This window comes from Lampris incognitus, chromosome 9 (assembly GCF_029633865.1).
Source record: "Lampris incognitus isolate fLamInc1 chromosome 9, fLamInc1.hap2, whole genome shotgun sequence".
Lineage (NCBI taxonomy): Eukaryota > Metazoa > Chordata > Actinopteri > Lampriformes > Lampridae > Lampris > Lampris incognitus.
Window position 1 is genome coordinate 12,470,210 of NC_079219.1, and position 13,909 is coordinate 12,484,118.

Below are 13,909 nucleotides of genomic sequence, written 5' to 3' on the forward strand. Positions count from 1 at the left end.
ACTCTCAGAAATCAGCATGTGTAGCAGTGTGAAACAGCTCCGTGGTGAATTGTATCAAGTAGGAATTTAGGTCTATTCACCCTTGCACAACTTGTAGCTATACCTGTAGGGGCAGATACCTCCTTTTTCTCCACCAGCATGGGGCCAGTGTTGGTGCCGCCACCGATGCTAGGCCTTTTTACCAAACCAGACCACACGCGTTCCCATCGGTTTGAGAAGCGAACCATTACACAACCACATGACGCTGTTAACTGTTTGTCGTTTGCACAGTATAGATGCAAAACCTTACCATGGGCATTAATAAAATAATTACTGAAGTAGTCCATGTGAGCACAATTTTTAGAGAAATCCATCTATCATAAAGAATGTGAAATATTAAAATATTGCCCTAATTTCTCAGTAACTGGGGTATTAGTGTGTGCGAACCGGTCACCAGTTTGTTGTCTGCCCAAAACATCCTTATTCCAATCATCACATCATCTTTTTATCATAGAGGATCATACTTTGGTCAAAACATTTAATAACTAAACTTCAGTGACATATATTATCGCTCATGTGTTTATGCTTTTTATTAGTGACTGGGGATGCACAAGCCAGTGCATTCTTAGTGCCGGTCCCAAGCCTGGAAACATGGGGAGGGTACCGTCAGGAAGGTCATCTGGCGTAAAACCTTTGCCAAATCAAATATGTGGCTCATAAATCAGATTTCCATACTGAATCGGTCCAAGGCCCGGGTTACCAATGACTGGCACCGATACTGTTGGCCAGCAGGGTGCCGGTGGAAACTATGCTGCTGCTGGGCGAAGGAGAAGCTCGACAACTCTGTGATTTCACAAAGTGTGGCAGCCAAAAAATCTTGGTGTTACGTTTGATCCCAGCCGTTCCTTTGATAAGCACATTAGAGAAATCACCAAGACTGCCTTTTTTCACTTACGTAACATAGCTAAAATTTGGTCTTTTCTCTCCATGTCTGACGCAGAGACTCTAATACATGCATTTGTTTCATCCAGATGTGATTACTGTCATGTTCTGTTCTCAGGTCTGTCACATTCTAGTACCAAAAGTCTTCAGATGGTTCAGAATGCTGCAGCTAGAATCCTAACTAAAACTAGGAAATTTGACCATATTACACCAATTCTTGCCTCCCTTCATTGGCTTCCTATCCATGTTAGATCAGAATACAAGGTGCTTCTGCTGACATATAAAATCCTAAATGGGCTTGCCCCATCATACCTGTCTGATCTCCTTTAACCGTACATTCCATCTCCAGCTCTCCACTCTCAAAATCACAGGGCTCCTGCGTGTACCCAAGGTTAAGAAGAAGTCAGCCGGTGGCAGGGCCTTTTCCTATCGGGCCCCGTTCTTGTGGAATAACCTGCCTGCTGCCATCAGACAAAAAGATTCTGTTGAGTCCTTTAAATCCAAACTTAAAACTCATCATTTTGCCTTAGCTTACAATTAGTTGCCTTTGAGCTGAGTGCTTCACAACCTGTCCTGCATGGCGGGTCAGTTTCTATCTCAATGAATTGAGCAAGCACTGTTCTGCTGACAAGATAATAGAGTACTGTTCTCTTCTCTCACATGTATTTTCTCTCTGAATGAGAGTATATGTATATGAATGGTGTGATGTGATTCTCCCCTGTGTGCATGTGTAGTCTGTCCTCCCATCAGGTCTACATGGTGATGCTGGTCATGTGGCTCAGGTCCTGGGCTGTTCTGGTGGCACCTGGACACTGCTTGGCATTCTCCTCATCATATTCTTCATACATCTTATAATTCCATTATAATTCTGTTATCCTCTTTCAATGTGGTATTCTGTAAATTGTGTTTTATTCTGTACACACAACATCCATTGCACATCTGTCAGTCTTGGGAGACAGCTCTCTCCTCTGTTGCTCTCCCTGGGGTTTCTTCCTACTTTTTCTCCCTGTTAAAGGTTTATTTTTTAAGAAGTTGTTCCTTATCTGATGCGAGGGTCTAAGCATAGGATGTTGTGTTGCTGTAAAGCCCCCTGAGGCAAATTTCTAATTTGTGATATTGCGCTATACAAATAAAATTGACTTGACTTGAACGAGAGGGGGAAGGCATGTCCAGAGGCAGCCGGAGAGGAGGAAGGGTAGAAGTGTGGAGGTGAGAGTCAGAACTTGAATGTTGGCACTATGACTGGTATGCAAAATACGATAAGGGTTATCACAACTGGCTCACCTTTACAGCTACTCGCCCCTGTGCCATCTGTGAGCCAGTGGCATCGCTCTCTCCTTCTTTCCCTCCCTCATGGCACCTCCATCCAAACTGGGCTGAGCTGAGTGGCTTCTGAAGGCTTTCAAATGGGCACCCCCCTTCCCACGACATCTCAGGGGCTCAACGGTAGAACCATAGTCCTGGTACTACCCCCGCTGTCCACCACTCAACTCTATGATGTTGTTAGCCCGTCACCAGGTTGGTTCTGCTGCTTTATCCAGATCCACTGGGATGCCGCCTCTGCCTATTTCCTAGCCGAGCCTTCAATCCCAAGCAGCCCAAGAGCTTTCCCTCTGTTCTGTTGGCTCTCGAAGATAAGGGCCTGATATTTCTTTCGCTTGCGCTCATGTGCCTATTACATCCTCTCTTCCCAGGGCACTGTATGCTCGATAAGAACCACATGCTTGGCACCTTTAGACCAGAGGACAGTGATGGGTCTGAGGCTAGCGTGGGCTATCTCCTCTGGGACTCTGAACTGTTTAAGATCTGCCCGCATCTCCCAGTCATTTGTTGTGGCCAGTCTCCCTTTGAGTCTCATCTCTGCTGCTGCACTCTCCCCTAACCTGAGGAAGTGGATGAAACCAAGGCCATTACAAGGCCATTACATCCCACCTTGCAATCCCACCTCCACCTTGAACCCATCTGTCATTCCAACCGCACACCTAACCACTGTCACACTGCTCTCGTACATATCCTACACCACTCCTACATACTTCTCTGCCACTCCTGAGTTCCTAATACAATAGTACACCTCCACTCTCGGCACCCTGGCATATGCTTTCTCTAAATCCAGTGATTTGTGACACAAGGGTGATTTGTGACACAAGGGTACCAGCGAGAGTGAAAGGGAAGGTTTAAATGATGGTAGCGAGACCAGTTATGTTGTATGGTTTGAAGATGGTGGCACTGACAAAAAGACAGCAGGTGGAGCTGGAGGTGGCAGAGTTGAAGATGCAAAGATTTTCGTTAGGAATGATGAAGATGGACAGGATTGTGAATGAGTATATTAGAGGGACAGCTCAGGTTTGGAGGCAAAGCAAAAGAGATGAGATTAAGGTGGTTTTGGACGTGTGCAGAGGAGAGATGCTGGGTATATTGGGAGAAGGATGCTGAAGATTGAGCTTCTAGGCAAGAGAGAAAGAGGAAGGTCAAAAAGGTGGTTTATGTATGTGGTGAAGGAGGACATGCAGGTGGTTGGCGTGACAGAAAAAGATGCAGAGGACAGGAAGAGATGGAAATGGATGATCCACTGTGGCCATTCCTAATGGGAGCAGCCGAAAGAAGAAGAGGAAGAAGAAGAAGATTAGAGACAGCATCCATAATCAAAGTTGAGTAGCAATGGAATAATTGTGACATTGTGGCGGCATTGATTGGGCAATCATAAACCGCCAAACTACAAACTGGCCCTTAGATGGTGATAGTACCCTGACCCCCTGGCCCTGACATCATGAGGCCCTTGCTTCCAGACCGACAGGTAGACGAGGCTGGAATGGAGCTGACCTTGCTGGATGAGAACTTTTTTTCGGTTTTTTTTTCCAGCACAAACGCTTGGAGCGGTTCAGGATTAGGTTTAGGAGATGGTCCCAGTGCTGACCTCCCAAAAAGAGGGTAATGCTGGGATCAGGCTACACGATATTTTCATCTTTCATGATGATCACCATGTCAGATTAAGCAAGCATAATGCCATACATTCTTACCATGTCTTTGCCGGGAGACTGGCAACACTACAAGTATGAGCCCGACCAATCATCGTATGCTGCCTTTCACGATTTTGCACGAGTTCATAGGCTGTCGGGGAGAAGGGTCAAGAAGTTGTCAATCATGTCTACAGAACCGCTATGTGTGATGCTGGTGGTCTTGTGTTTCGAAAAGAAAGAAAAATTGTGGATGCTGTTGCAGCTAGTGCTACTGGGGTATCATAACCTAGAATAGCTTAACCAGCTACTCACTGGGTTGCTGAAGTGCTTCTGCTATTTCTTTTTTGATTCTGTCATGGTCCTCCCTCGAGGAAACATCAAAAAGACCTGCAGGGGTATTGCTGCCGCTGCTCAACAAACCTTTCCTCAGTTTCATTGTTCCACCTGTCCAGAGAGCACACTGTCATCCTATTGGTCAATGTCAAGGAACATGTCGTAGGACTTGACAGACTAGGCAGGAAAATACAAAAAATTCCGACATACAAGACTTTTCGTCAGGGTGTCGTGAGGCCTCCCAGATGTCACATCGCTGTTCTTCGATTATGTCACACTACACGGGGTAAAGACTACCGTTTGTTGTTGCCAACGTTAATAATCGGGCCCAATGCCGGAAATTTGTCCCTGACAAAATTGTGTCAAAATCGGGCTGAATTCGTGTAGTCTGATCCCAGCATAATGAAATGTTATGGTTTAGCTTTAATTCAGTATAACAAATCAAGATGGCACCATGCCAAGCCAAAAAAAATACCGAAGGAGTAAAGGTGTCCCTTAATTGAGAAAAGGACACCCATGGTTTTTATAAGTACAGTTTTAAACGGGCGTCCAGGTGGTGTAGCGGTCTATTCTGTTGCCTACCAACATGAGGATTGCCTGTTCGAATCCCCATGTTACCTCCGGCTTGGTCGGGTGTCCTTACAGACACAGCTGGCCGTGTCTGCAAGTGGGAAGCCGGATGTGGCTTTGTGTCCTGGTCGCTGCACTAGCATCTCCTCTGGTCGTTGACGGGGGGGGGGGATAACGCGATCCTCCCACATGCTACGTCCCCCTGGCGAAACTCCTCACTGTCAGGTGAAAAGAAGCGGCTGGTGACTCCACATGTATCGGAGGAGGCATGTGGTAGTCTGCAGCCTTCCCGGCTCAGCAGAGGGGGCGGAGCAGAGACCGGAACGGCTCGGAAGAGTGGGGTTGTTGGCCAAAAATTAAATTGGGGAGAAAAGGGAGGGGGGGTAAAAAACGGTTTTAAACAACCTTCATGATAACATCATAAATTCAAAAGGGCTGTCATCCTCACCCCATTGTTTGCCAATTAGCAGTAGGAACAAAATGTGAACTTCGTGACATGAAAACGGAACTGGCTGTTGCTGAGGCAAAGGTCCCTGTGGAGCTCTATCGGACGGAGACAGACCTGGAACTCAGCAGTGCAGACTATCTCAAACAGGCTCATAATGACGGCTCTCAGCGAGACTGATTTCATCCAAGGCTTTGATGTGACCACTAATGGCCACTGACAGATAGGGGCAGCTATGGAGGCTCTCACCCTACTCATCAAACAGCCTTTTATTGTATTTCCCAGCCTCGACATATCCCAGTGCCAGCTTTGCCGAGGATTGATTTAATCTGACCCTCACAAGAGTCGTGCTAAATCCACATTAGCCAGTGCGGGATTAATGAGGAAGAGCGATAAGGCCAAAACTTGTTAAGGTGATCTGACAAAGATGACTGAGACTACTAACACCATAGGCTTTCAACGCTCCTATACATTCCCCCCGTTTCCCATACTAAATTCCTGTCGGTTATAACCAGGCTATTGTGTGTCCTTCAGGTCAAATAGTGCAAAGAAACAACATGAAAACGGATGTTAAGGAGCACTCGGCATCTGCCGTGCTGTGTTATATTTCTTGTCAAAGACAGGAAAGATCCAGCGTACTTCTGCTGCACACGTGTAGCCCGCATGACTTGTGCGCACACAACTCATACAGAAACATGCTCTCACGTACAACCAAACAGGGACATTGCCTACACAGGCACACAGAAACCCACAAACACTTACAGATATTCACATTTATACAGATGTGGCGCGTACACACACCACAAACAGTGGTGCCTTCCGCGAGCTGTGGCCTGGCCAGCCCGCCATAATATTTGCCATGTGGCAGTCACAACAGCTTTGTCTCACCATCGAGACCAGTCAGTGCACATCGAGTTAACAGCTTTCAGCTGCGGCGAGGGCATGTCAGCCTCAGAATGTGCTAATCAATCATGTTTCATTTCGAGCACACATGGGTTAACCACGGCCTAACGTCAGCTCTCCTTCCCGAGTACAATCCCTCCTTTCTTTACTTTCTCTGTGTCTCTGGAGCACATTGTGCGAGAAACGCTTAATGAATTAGACAAGCTGTTCACACGGACAATAATGAGCACGTTTTGGTTGAGGGGAACTACAAATTCTAGTTTCCACCGAGGTATTCGAGTTAATATAAGAACAATAATGAATAGTACCATAGGGGTTTCTCTTAAATAAATTCTGATTAAAAGGTCAACGCCGCACCGGATTTTTTTTATGGGTGTAAGAACGGGGCAAATGGATATGAGATTTCGTGTCAGTAATTCAAAGTTAACTATTAGGCCTGTGAGTGGAAAAACTCCTCTTTTTCAGGGATACCTCTCAGGATACGCCAGTAAATCAGGATACACAATGTCAACAATAAGCCAGCATATCTGTACCAATAAGCCACTTTAGAGCTTTGATGTATTCATGGATGAATTTCAGCCCCCCACTCTCGTCCTCCTGCAGTGGCCCCCGGGGTTTCTACTTAACTGATATAAATCAGCTTTGCTGCAACTGGTCAAAACTTACTTATTCACATCACAGAGCTTTCGAGTGATCATCTATCAGCAAAACTAATCTCTTTCCCTTTAAACACGGGCCGTTTTTATTTCAATTCATGGGCCCACTTAATTTGAGCATGGCCGTTTTTAATACAACACACATTAAGTGGAACGGTTGTACCCCCGAGCAATGTGCTTTACCTGGGTTCCTCTAGTGCGCTACTCAGCTTCGCAAATGGGTAACAGAATTTGATGAAACAGCCGGGATGAAAGCCTATGCAAAGCCATGAAATAATAACACTGATATTTACACGAGGTTTGAATTCCACCCGCGTCTCTCATTTTCGCCCAGGTAGAGTAACGTGGGAGCGTTGACTAGGGACGGATGCAGGGACGTCATATGCTGTTGGTTGCGCTTTTCAAAGACACTGGGGTACTGCACTAGCAACCCACCACTGGTGTAGAAATGGGTTTTTGAGGTTTTTATATTATTCTGTGGCTTACCAATAGTGTTCCCATCCATCCATCCATTATCTGAACCGCTTATCCTGCTCTCAGGGTCGAGGGGATGCTGGAGCCTATCCCAGCAGTCACTGGGCGGCAGGTGAGGAGACACCCTGGACAGGCCGCCAGGCCATCACAGGGCCCACACACACACACACACACACACACACACACACACACACACACACACACACACACACACACACACACACACACACACACACACACACACACACATTCATACCTAGGGGCAATTTAGTACGGCCGATTCACCTGGCCTACATGTCTTTGGACTGTGGGAGGAAACTGGAGCACCCGGAGGAAACCCACGCAGACACGGGGCGAACATGCAAACTCCACACAGGGGACGACCCGGGACGACCCCCAAGGTTGGACTACCCCAGGGTTCGAAACTAGAACCTTCTTGCTATGAGGGGACCGCACTAATCACTGCGCCACCGTGCCGCAGTAGTGTTCCCTATATATTCAAATCCCAAAATTCCAATTTTCGGAATGGCTACAGTATGTTTTAGCATCAAAATTCTATTTTCCCAAACCCCTCTAAAAACCTTTTCCCATGTGACCTGAGGTAGGTTTCTGCACTTCCTTTTAACGCTTCCGCCACGCTCCATGCCTACGCTGTGGGTGGAATGCGTGTGTGCAGCGCTGCCCCGCGCCACTGCGTTTCGCTAGCAGCTGAGTGGGCATCTCCATTTCAGCAGCCCGGAAAAGAACGCAGATGGCGACGTCCTTTATGTTACTGACGAAATTGTCTCTGTAACGTAACTGAAGCTTGAAACCTGGGTGTCATGGTTGATGACCAACTAACCTTTAAGGTTCACGTGGCCTCGCCAGGTCGAATCCCTGTGTTACCTCCGGCTTGGTCAGGCGCCCCTACAGACACAATTGGCCTTGTCTGCGCATGGGAAGTCGGATGTGGTTTTTTGCCCTCGTCGCTGCACTAGCGCCTCCTCTGGTCGGTCGGGGCGTCCCCCCCGGATCGGCAGAGAGGGGATGGAGCAGCGACCGGGACGGCTCAGAAAGAGCGGGGTAATTGGCCAAATACAATTGGGGGAATAAAAAAAAAAAGTTCAAGTGGCCTCGATTGCTCGCTCGTGCCGATTTGCCCGGTACACCATCAGGAAAATTAGACCTTACCTGTCTGAGCATGCAGCACCACACCTGGTACAGGCTCTTGAAATGATGGCACAGTGGTTAGCGCTGTCGCCTCACAGCAAGAAGGTCCTGGGTTCGAGCCCCGGGGTAGTCCAACCTTGGGGGTCGTTCTCTGTGTGGAGTTTGCATGTTCTCCCCGTGTTTGCGTGGGTTTCCTCCGGGTGCTCCGGTTTCCTCCCACAGTCCAAAGACATGTAGGTCAGGTGAATCGGCCGTACTAAATTGCCCCTCATCCAAAGGAATCGAATCAAGTGCAACTGGACTTGGTATATATCCGTGAAGACGATTCGCCTCTCATCCAAGAGGCTTCATCATTTCGTGCCTTTCTGACTAGACCAAGCTAGTCTGACTGACTGGTGATGAAACTCAGATATTTATCCTCTTTGGAGTTGTTATCAGAGCGAACGATGTCCATGGCTATTTGTGATCCGATGTTAAGCAGTGACGGGCATTGGGGGTGTTAGTTTCGACTTCGTTAGTGCTCCATTCAGTGGTCATGAGAGTCGTTGGAGCCGTTAGTGACCGACTGTTGTTCTTGGAGGCTAAGCTTCTTGAGTCTCCTGGGTAGAGATGAAAGGACGGCATTGTAAGTGAGAGATAGGAGGTGTCACAGACCTCCTCCTCTGTTGAGGGATGGTTTTTCCAGTTGGCATAGATGGCTTCCTTCACTCCTTCTTTCAAACCATCTATCTTCCCTGTCCAAAATGTGTATGTTGCTGTCCTCGAAGGAGTGTGTCTTCTCCTTTAGGTGTAGATAGACTGCTGAGTTTTGTCCTGAGGAGTTTGGCCTTCTGTGTTGGGCCATCCATTTGTGTAGCAGTTGTTTGGTTTCTCCTATGTATAGGTCAGTGCAATCCTCATTGCACGGACCTATACATTGCCCCTAGGTATGAGTGTGTATATGTGAATGTGTGTGTGTGTGATAGCTTGGCGGCCTGTGTCTCCCCGCCTGCCGCCCAATGACTGCTGGGATAGGCTCCAGCATCCCCGCAACCCTGAGAGCAGGATAAGCGGTTCGGATAACGGATGGATTTATGACTACTGCAACTCCTTACTGGCAGGTCTCCCTGCATGCACTTTCAAACCTCTGCAAAGGATACAGAATGGGGCAGCGCGTCTGGTCTTCAACCAACCCAAAATGTTCATATCCCTCCACTGGCTCCCGGTTTGATGCTCGCTTACAAAACAGCAACTAAAACGGCTCCCGCCCCCCTGAACTCCCTCATTCGGGTCTACACTCAGTCCAGCTCACTACGCTCTGCCAATGAAAGGCGCCTGGCCCTTCCACCACAACGGGGCCCTAAGTCACTAGCCAGACTCTTCTCCAGTTCCCCGGTAGTGGAACGAGTTATCAAACACCATTCGATCCCCTGAGTCCCTCTCCATCTTTAAGAAGCTAAAGACTCAGCTCTTTCACCAACACCTCCACACCTGATGGTTTTTTTTAAAATCGCTTCTATGCACCCTATGCATTGTCTTTGTGCACTGCCTGTTCACACCTGTATGTCCTATTGGACTTAACCTAGATTTTTTTGGCACTTACTTGCGTTGTTGCCTCCAGACTAGATCCTTGTACGTCGCTTTGGATGAAACCGTCTGCTAGATGAAACTGTAACATTGTAATTGGGGCAACTGCCAATGGAAGTTTGTGGCATGTTCCCTTGGTGTGGCATGTTCCCTTGGTGTGGCATGTTCCCTTGGTGTGGCATGTTCCCTTGGTGTGGCATGTTCCCTTGGCGTGGCATGTTCGCTTGGTGTGGCATGTTCGCTTGGTGTGGCATGTTCCCTTGGTGTGGCATGTTCCCTTGGTGTGGCATGTTCGCTTGGTGTGGCATGTTCCCTTGGTGTGGCATGTTCCCTTGGTGTGGCATGTTCCCTTGGTGTGGCATGTTCGCTTGGTGTGGCATGTTCGCTTGGTGTGGCATGTTCCCTTGGTGTGGCATGTTCCCTTGGTGTGGCATGTTCCCTTGGTGTGGCATGTTCCCTTGGTGTGGCATGTTCCCTTGGTGTGGCATGTTCCCTTGGTGTGGCATGTTCGCTTGGTGTGGCATGTTCGCTTGGTGTGGCATGTTCCCTTGGTGTGACATGTTCGCTTGGTGTGGCATGTTCCCTTGGTGTGGCATGTTCCCTTGGTGTGGCATGTTCCCTTGGTGTGGCATGTTCCCTTGGTGTGGCATGTTCCCTTGGTGTGGCATGTTCCCTTGGCGTGGCATGTTCGCTTGGTGTGGCATGTTCGCTTGGTGTGGCATGTTCCCTTGGTGTGGCATGTTTGCTTGGTGTGGCATGTTCCCTTGGTGTGGCATGTTCCCTTGGTGTGGCATGTTCCCTTGGTGTGGCATGTTCCCTTGGTGTGGCATGTTCCCTTGGTGTGGCATGTTCCCTTGGTGTGGCATGTTCCAGTGGACTTCCTCTTAGGCGACGTTTACACGACAACGGCCATGCTAACAACGGAAAAGTTTTCCCTTTGCGTTGTAAAAAAGTTCTGCGTTCACACGACGTCGTTTTGAATATGATCCGCATGCACACGCTAGTAGTTAGCGGCGAAGCTTACCCGCCATTGTTAATGTTGTCTTGGTCGCGCATGGCTATTTGACTGAAAACGTAATAAGCATGTGCGAAGTTGAGCCGTGACGTCACCGTTTTCACGGTGATTGACAGTTCTAGTCGTGCCAAGGTGGGACATGTACACAACGCACAAAGGGGCGGAGACAGGGATTAAAAATAAAGCAGTCTGGAAGTAGTGGAAGGAACGGCAGCGCAGAAAAGCAGCGGCCAGCTAATAACAGAGTATATAACGGATCTGTTCAACCTTCCTAACCTATCGTCTTCAGATGACATCAGTGTGCAGACGTAATATTCATTTTTCTCCTGTCTTTGTTCTTGAACAGCATTGCGGTACTTACAAAGTAGCTACCTCTTGGAATGAAAATCAACAAAGACATTACAGTCACTCTTATAGACAGGTTTTTTGTTTTGTTTTGTTTTTGTTTTTTTCAATTTTAGGCTTCAGGTATATTAGAGGGACAGCTCGGGTTGGACGGTTTGGAGACAAAGCAAGAGAGGCAAGATTGAGATGGCTAGGACATGTATGGAGGAGAGATGCTGGGTATATTGGGAGAAGGATGCTGAATATGGAGCTGCCAGGGAAGAGGAGAAGAGGAAGGCCAAAGAGGAGTTAATGGATGTGGTGAGAGAGGACATGCAGGTGGCTGGTGTGACAGAGGAAGATGCAGATGGAAACGGATGATCTGCTGTGGCGACCCCTAACAGGAACAGCCGAAAGTAGTAGTAGTAGTAGTAGTAGTAGTAGTAGTAGTAGGCTTCAGGTAGGCTCCTGTGGAATTTCAGTTATCTCATAGTCCCTCCGGGTTCTGGCTCCTCTAGTCCGGGTTTCCGTGTCTCATGTCTTGTCCTGCTCTGACAACACTATCCCAGTCCAGAGTCCTGTCCAGTTTCCCAGTCCAGAGCCCTGTCCAGTTTCCCCTGTTACCCATTTGCCCCAAAGCTGTTGTTGATTATTCAATTAAGTAAGTTCTGCTGTTTAGTTTCTTCGTTGTCAGAGTGTACCACGTCTGTTGTATGTCACCACACCATGTTCTCGCCGTGGGTGTTCCACATACCCTCATGTTTCTCACCAGTAAACCTTGTGTTTCACCTGCTACCGTGTCTGCATTTGAGTCCTCAATCTCTGCTCCCGCTGTGACAAGTTGATTTTTTTTTTCCGCCCGTCTTATCTGTGATCCTCTTGACTCTCGAGCAATCTGTTCTCGAAATCACAATCTGTTTTCTTGCTTTCACTGACAGAGGTCAGAAAACCAACAGGAAGCCTACGTGACGCATCACACCACCCTTTTGAATCAAAACAACCTTTATCTCATCTCATCTGTTGCCCCTGCCCCAGCCCAGCCATGATATCTCCAATAACATATGCTCATCTTGTGGTTTATCAAGAAGACGCGAGGAACGGAGTAAGACAAAACCTCCAGATGTGTAGAAATAAAACAAAGGGCAATATTTTCAAAGGGCCGGGGCCTAGCTCTTTCTCCACCCGGCTTTTTGGAGGAAAAAAAAATACTCCTGCTTCCCATTCAGGCCTAGACTTAGAGCAGGAAATTGCAAACTGAACTTCTGTCTGTTGGCGAATGATTGAGGATAACATCAGCCTTCATCAAAGCGGTTTAGGCCTTTGTCAAAGACAGCCTTTGAGGTATAATGGAGTCAACGAAAGTTTAGATAATGCATACCTGGTGCCTTTCAAAACCACATACACACAATTTGCTAATGCGGACCTGTTTATAGTGAGCAGCTGAGGGAGATCTACCGACCCTTGAGACAGCTGAAGTACATTAGTAGACCTTTAACTCCCTTTTCTTGGCCAGTCTTCGGCTTCGTGGACACACAGGGGACCTTTGTGTCCTTCTCTTCTTTAGCTGGCATCTGTGGGCTGAGCTATGTAAACTCTGACCATTTTCATGGAAGTATAAGTAACACCAGATAGTCTCTCTCTCTCCCTTTTTTTTTTTGGAATTTTGTTTTTCACCATCTGGCCAGCGACTCGACATCCGATTGTCCTGGATGAGCATTATCTTTGCGTCTCTATCGTCCAGTCCTACCGCTCTGTCTTTTTCACAGGGACAAATTTTTTTTTAAAAGCACGAAGACAGACAGAGAGGAGAGGAAAGACAGACTGAAACAGCCAGCAGAGGAATCTACCGGAACATAATGGGTTTACTCCACATTACAGCATGCCTAAATATTCATCCGTAGCCCCCAAATGGAAAAGCGCATTCACATAATTGCCCCAAATGTGAGTGGTTATCATAATCTTGAGAAAAGTGGGGGGCATATTTACGCTGACACTGAAAGGAATGTGGTATTGATTTGGGCCATATGAGCATTAGCTTTTAGGCTTTTTAGTTATAAGTAGGGGATTTATGCATGCTGCGGTATTTTGTTTATATCAAAGCTATAGGCATGGACCAACATGGAGGTATGTCGCATAAGTAATCTTAAGCCCTTCCAGATGTTACAGTTAAAATCATGTCATCTCCACTTAGTGTAATAGTCCCGGAATTCCCTATGGAGTAAATACCCCTTAAACAGGGTAGTTTTGCAAGGCATTTGGTGGGATCACTTCTCTTTGATTTGCTCTCTTTCATACCTCTTCTTTCCTGTTAGCTCCCCTGACCTTTTGCAAACCAAATATGGCATCCACCCTTTCGAGCCAAGACGGCCTGACAAATAATTGATGACCGTCCAAATTTTTAATTCACCAGCCCCAATGAAAAATTAACGGTGGCCCAACGCGAGACCTTGATTTTAAACAAGCCTCCTGCAGGCCAACCCGCCTCTTCCACCCACCCTTACATCTCCCCTGTCACTCTCCCCTCTGCTCCCCATCCCTCCTGGTGCTTTCCACTCCTGCGTTACGCCTCTTCTCGTCCCCTTTTCTCCCATTTCCC

The 13,909-nt window shown here is 47.6% G+C and overlaps 1 protein-coding gene across 1 annotated transcript in view; it reads right to left on the reverse strand.

The window, feature by feature from the left end:
- Positions 1 to 13,909, reverse strand: part of nphs1 (NPHS1 adhesion molecule, nephrin) — a 155,998-nt gene that overhangs the window by 124,206 nt on the left and 17,883 nt on the right. The window contains exons 2-3 of the mRNA XM_056286173.1: positions 9,991 to 10,857; positions 5,932 to 5,954 (exon numbers count right to left, since the gene is read on the reverse strand). Coding sequence (XP_056142148.1) covers positions 5,932 to 5,954; positions 9,991 to 10,857 — 890 coding nt within the window. The remainder of the gene's footprint in view (positions 1 to 5,931; positions 5,955 to 9,990; positions 10,858 to 13,909) is intronic.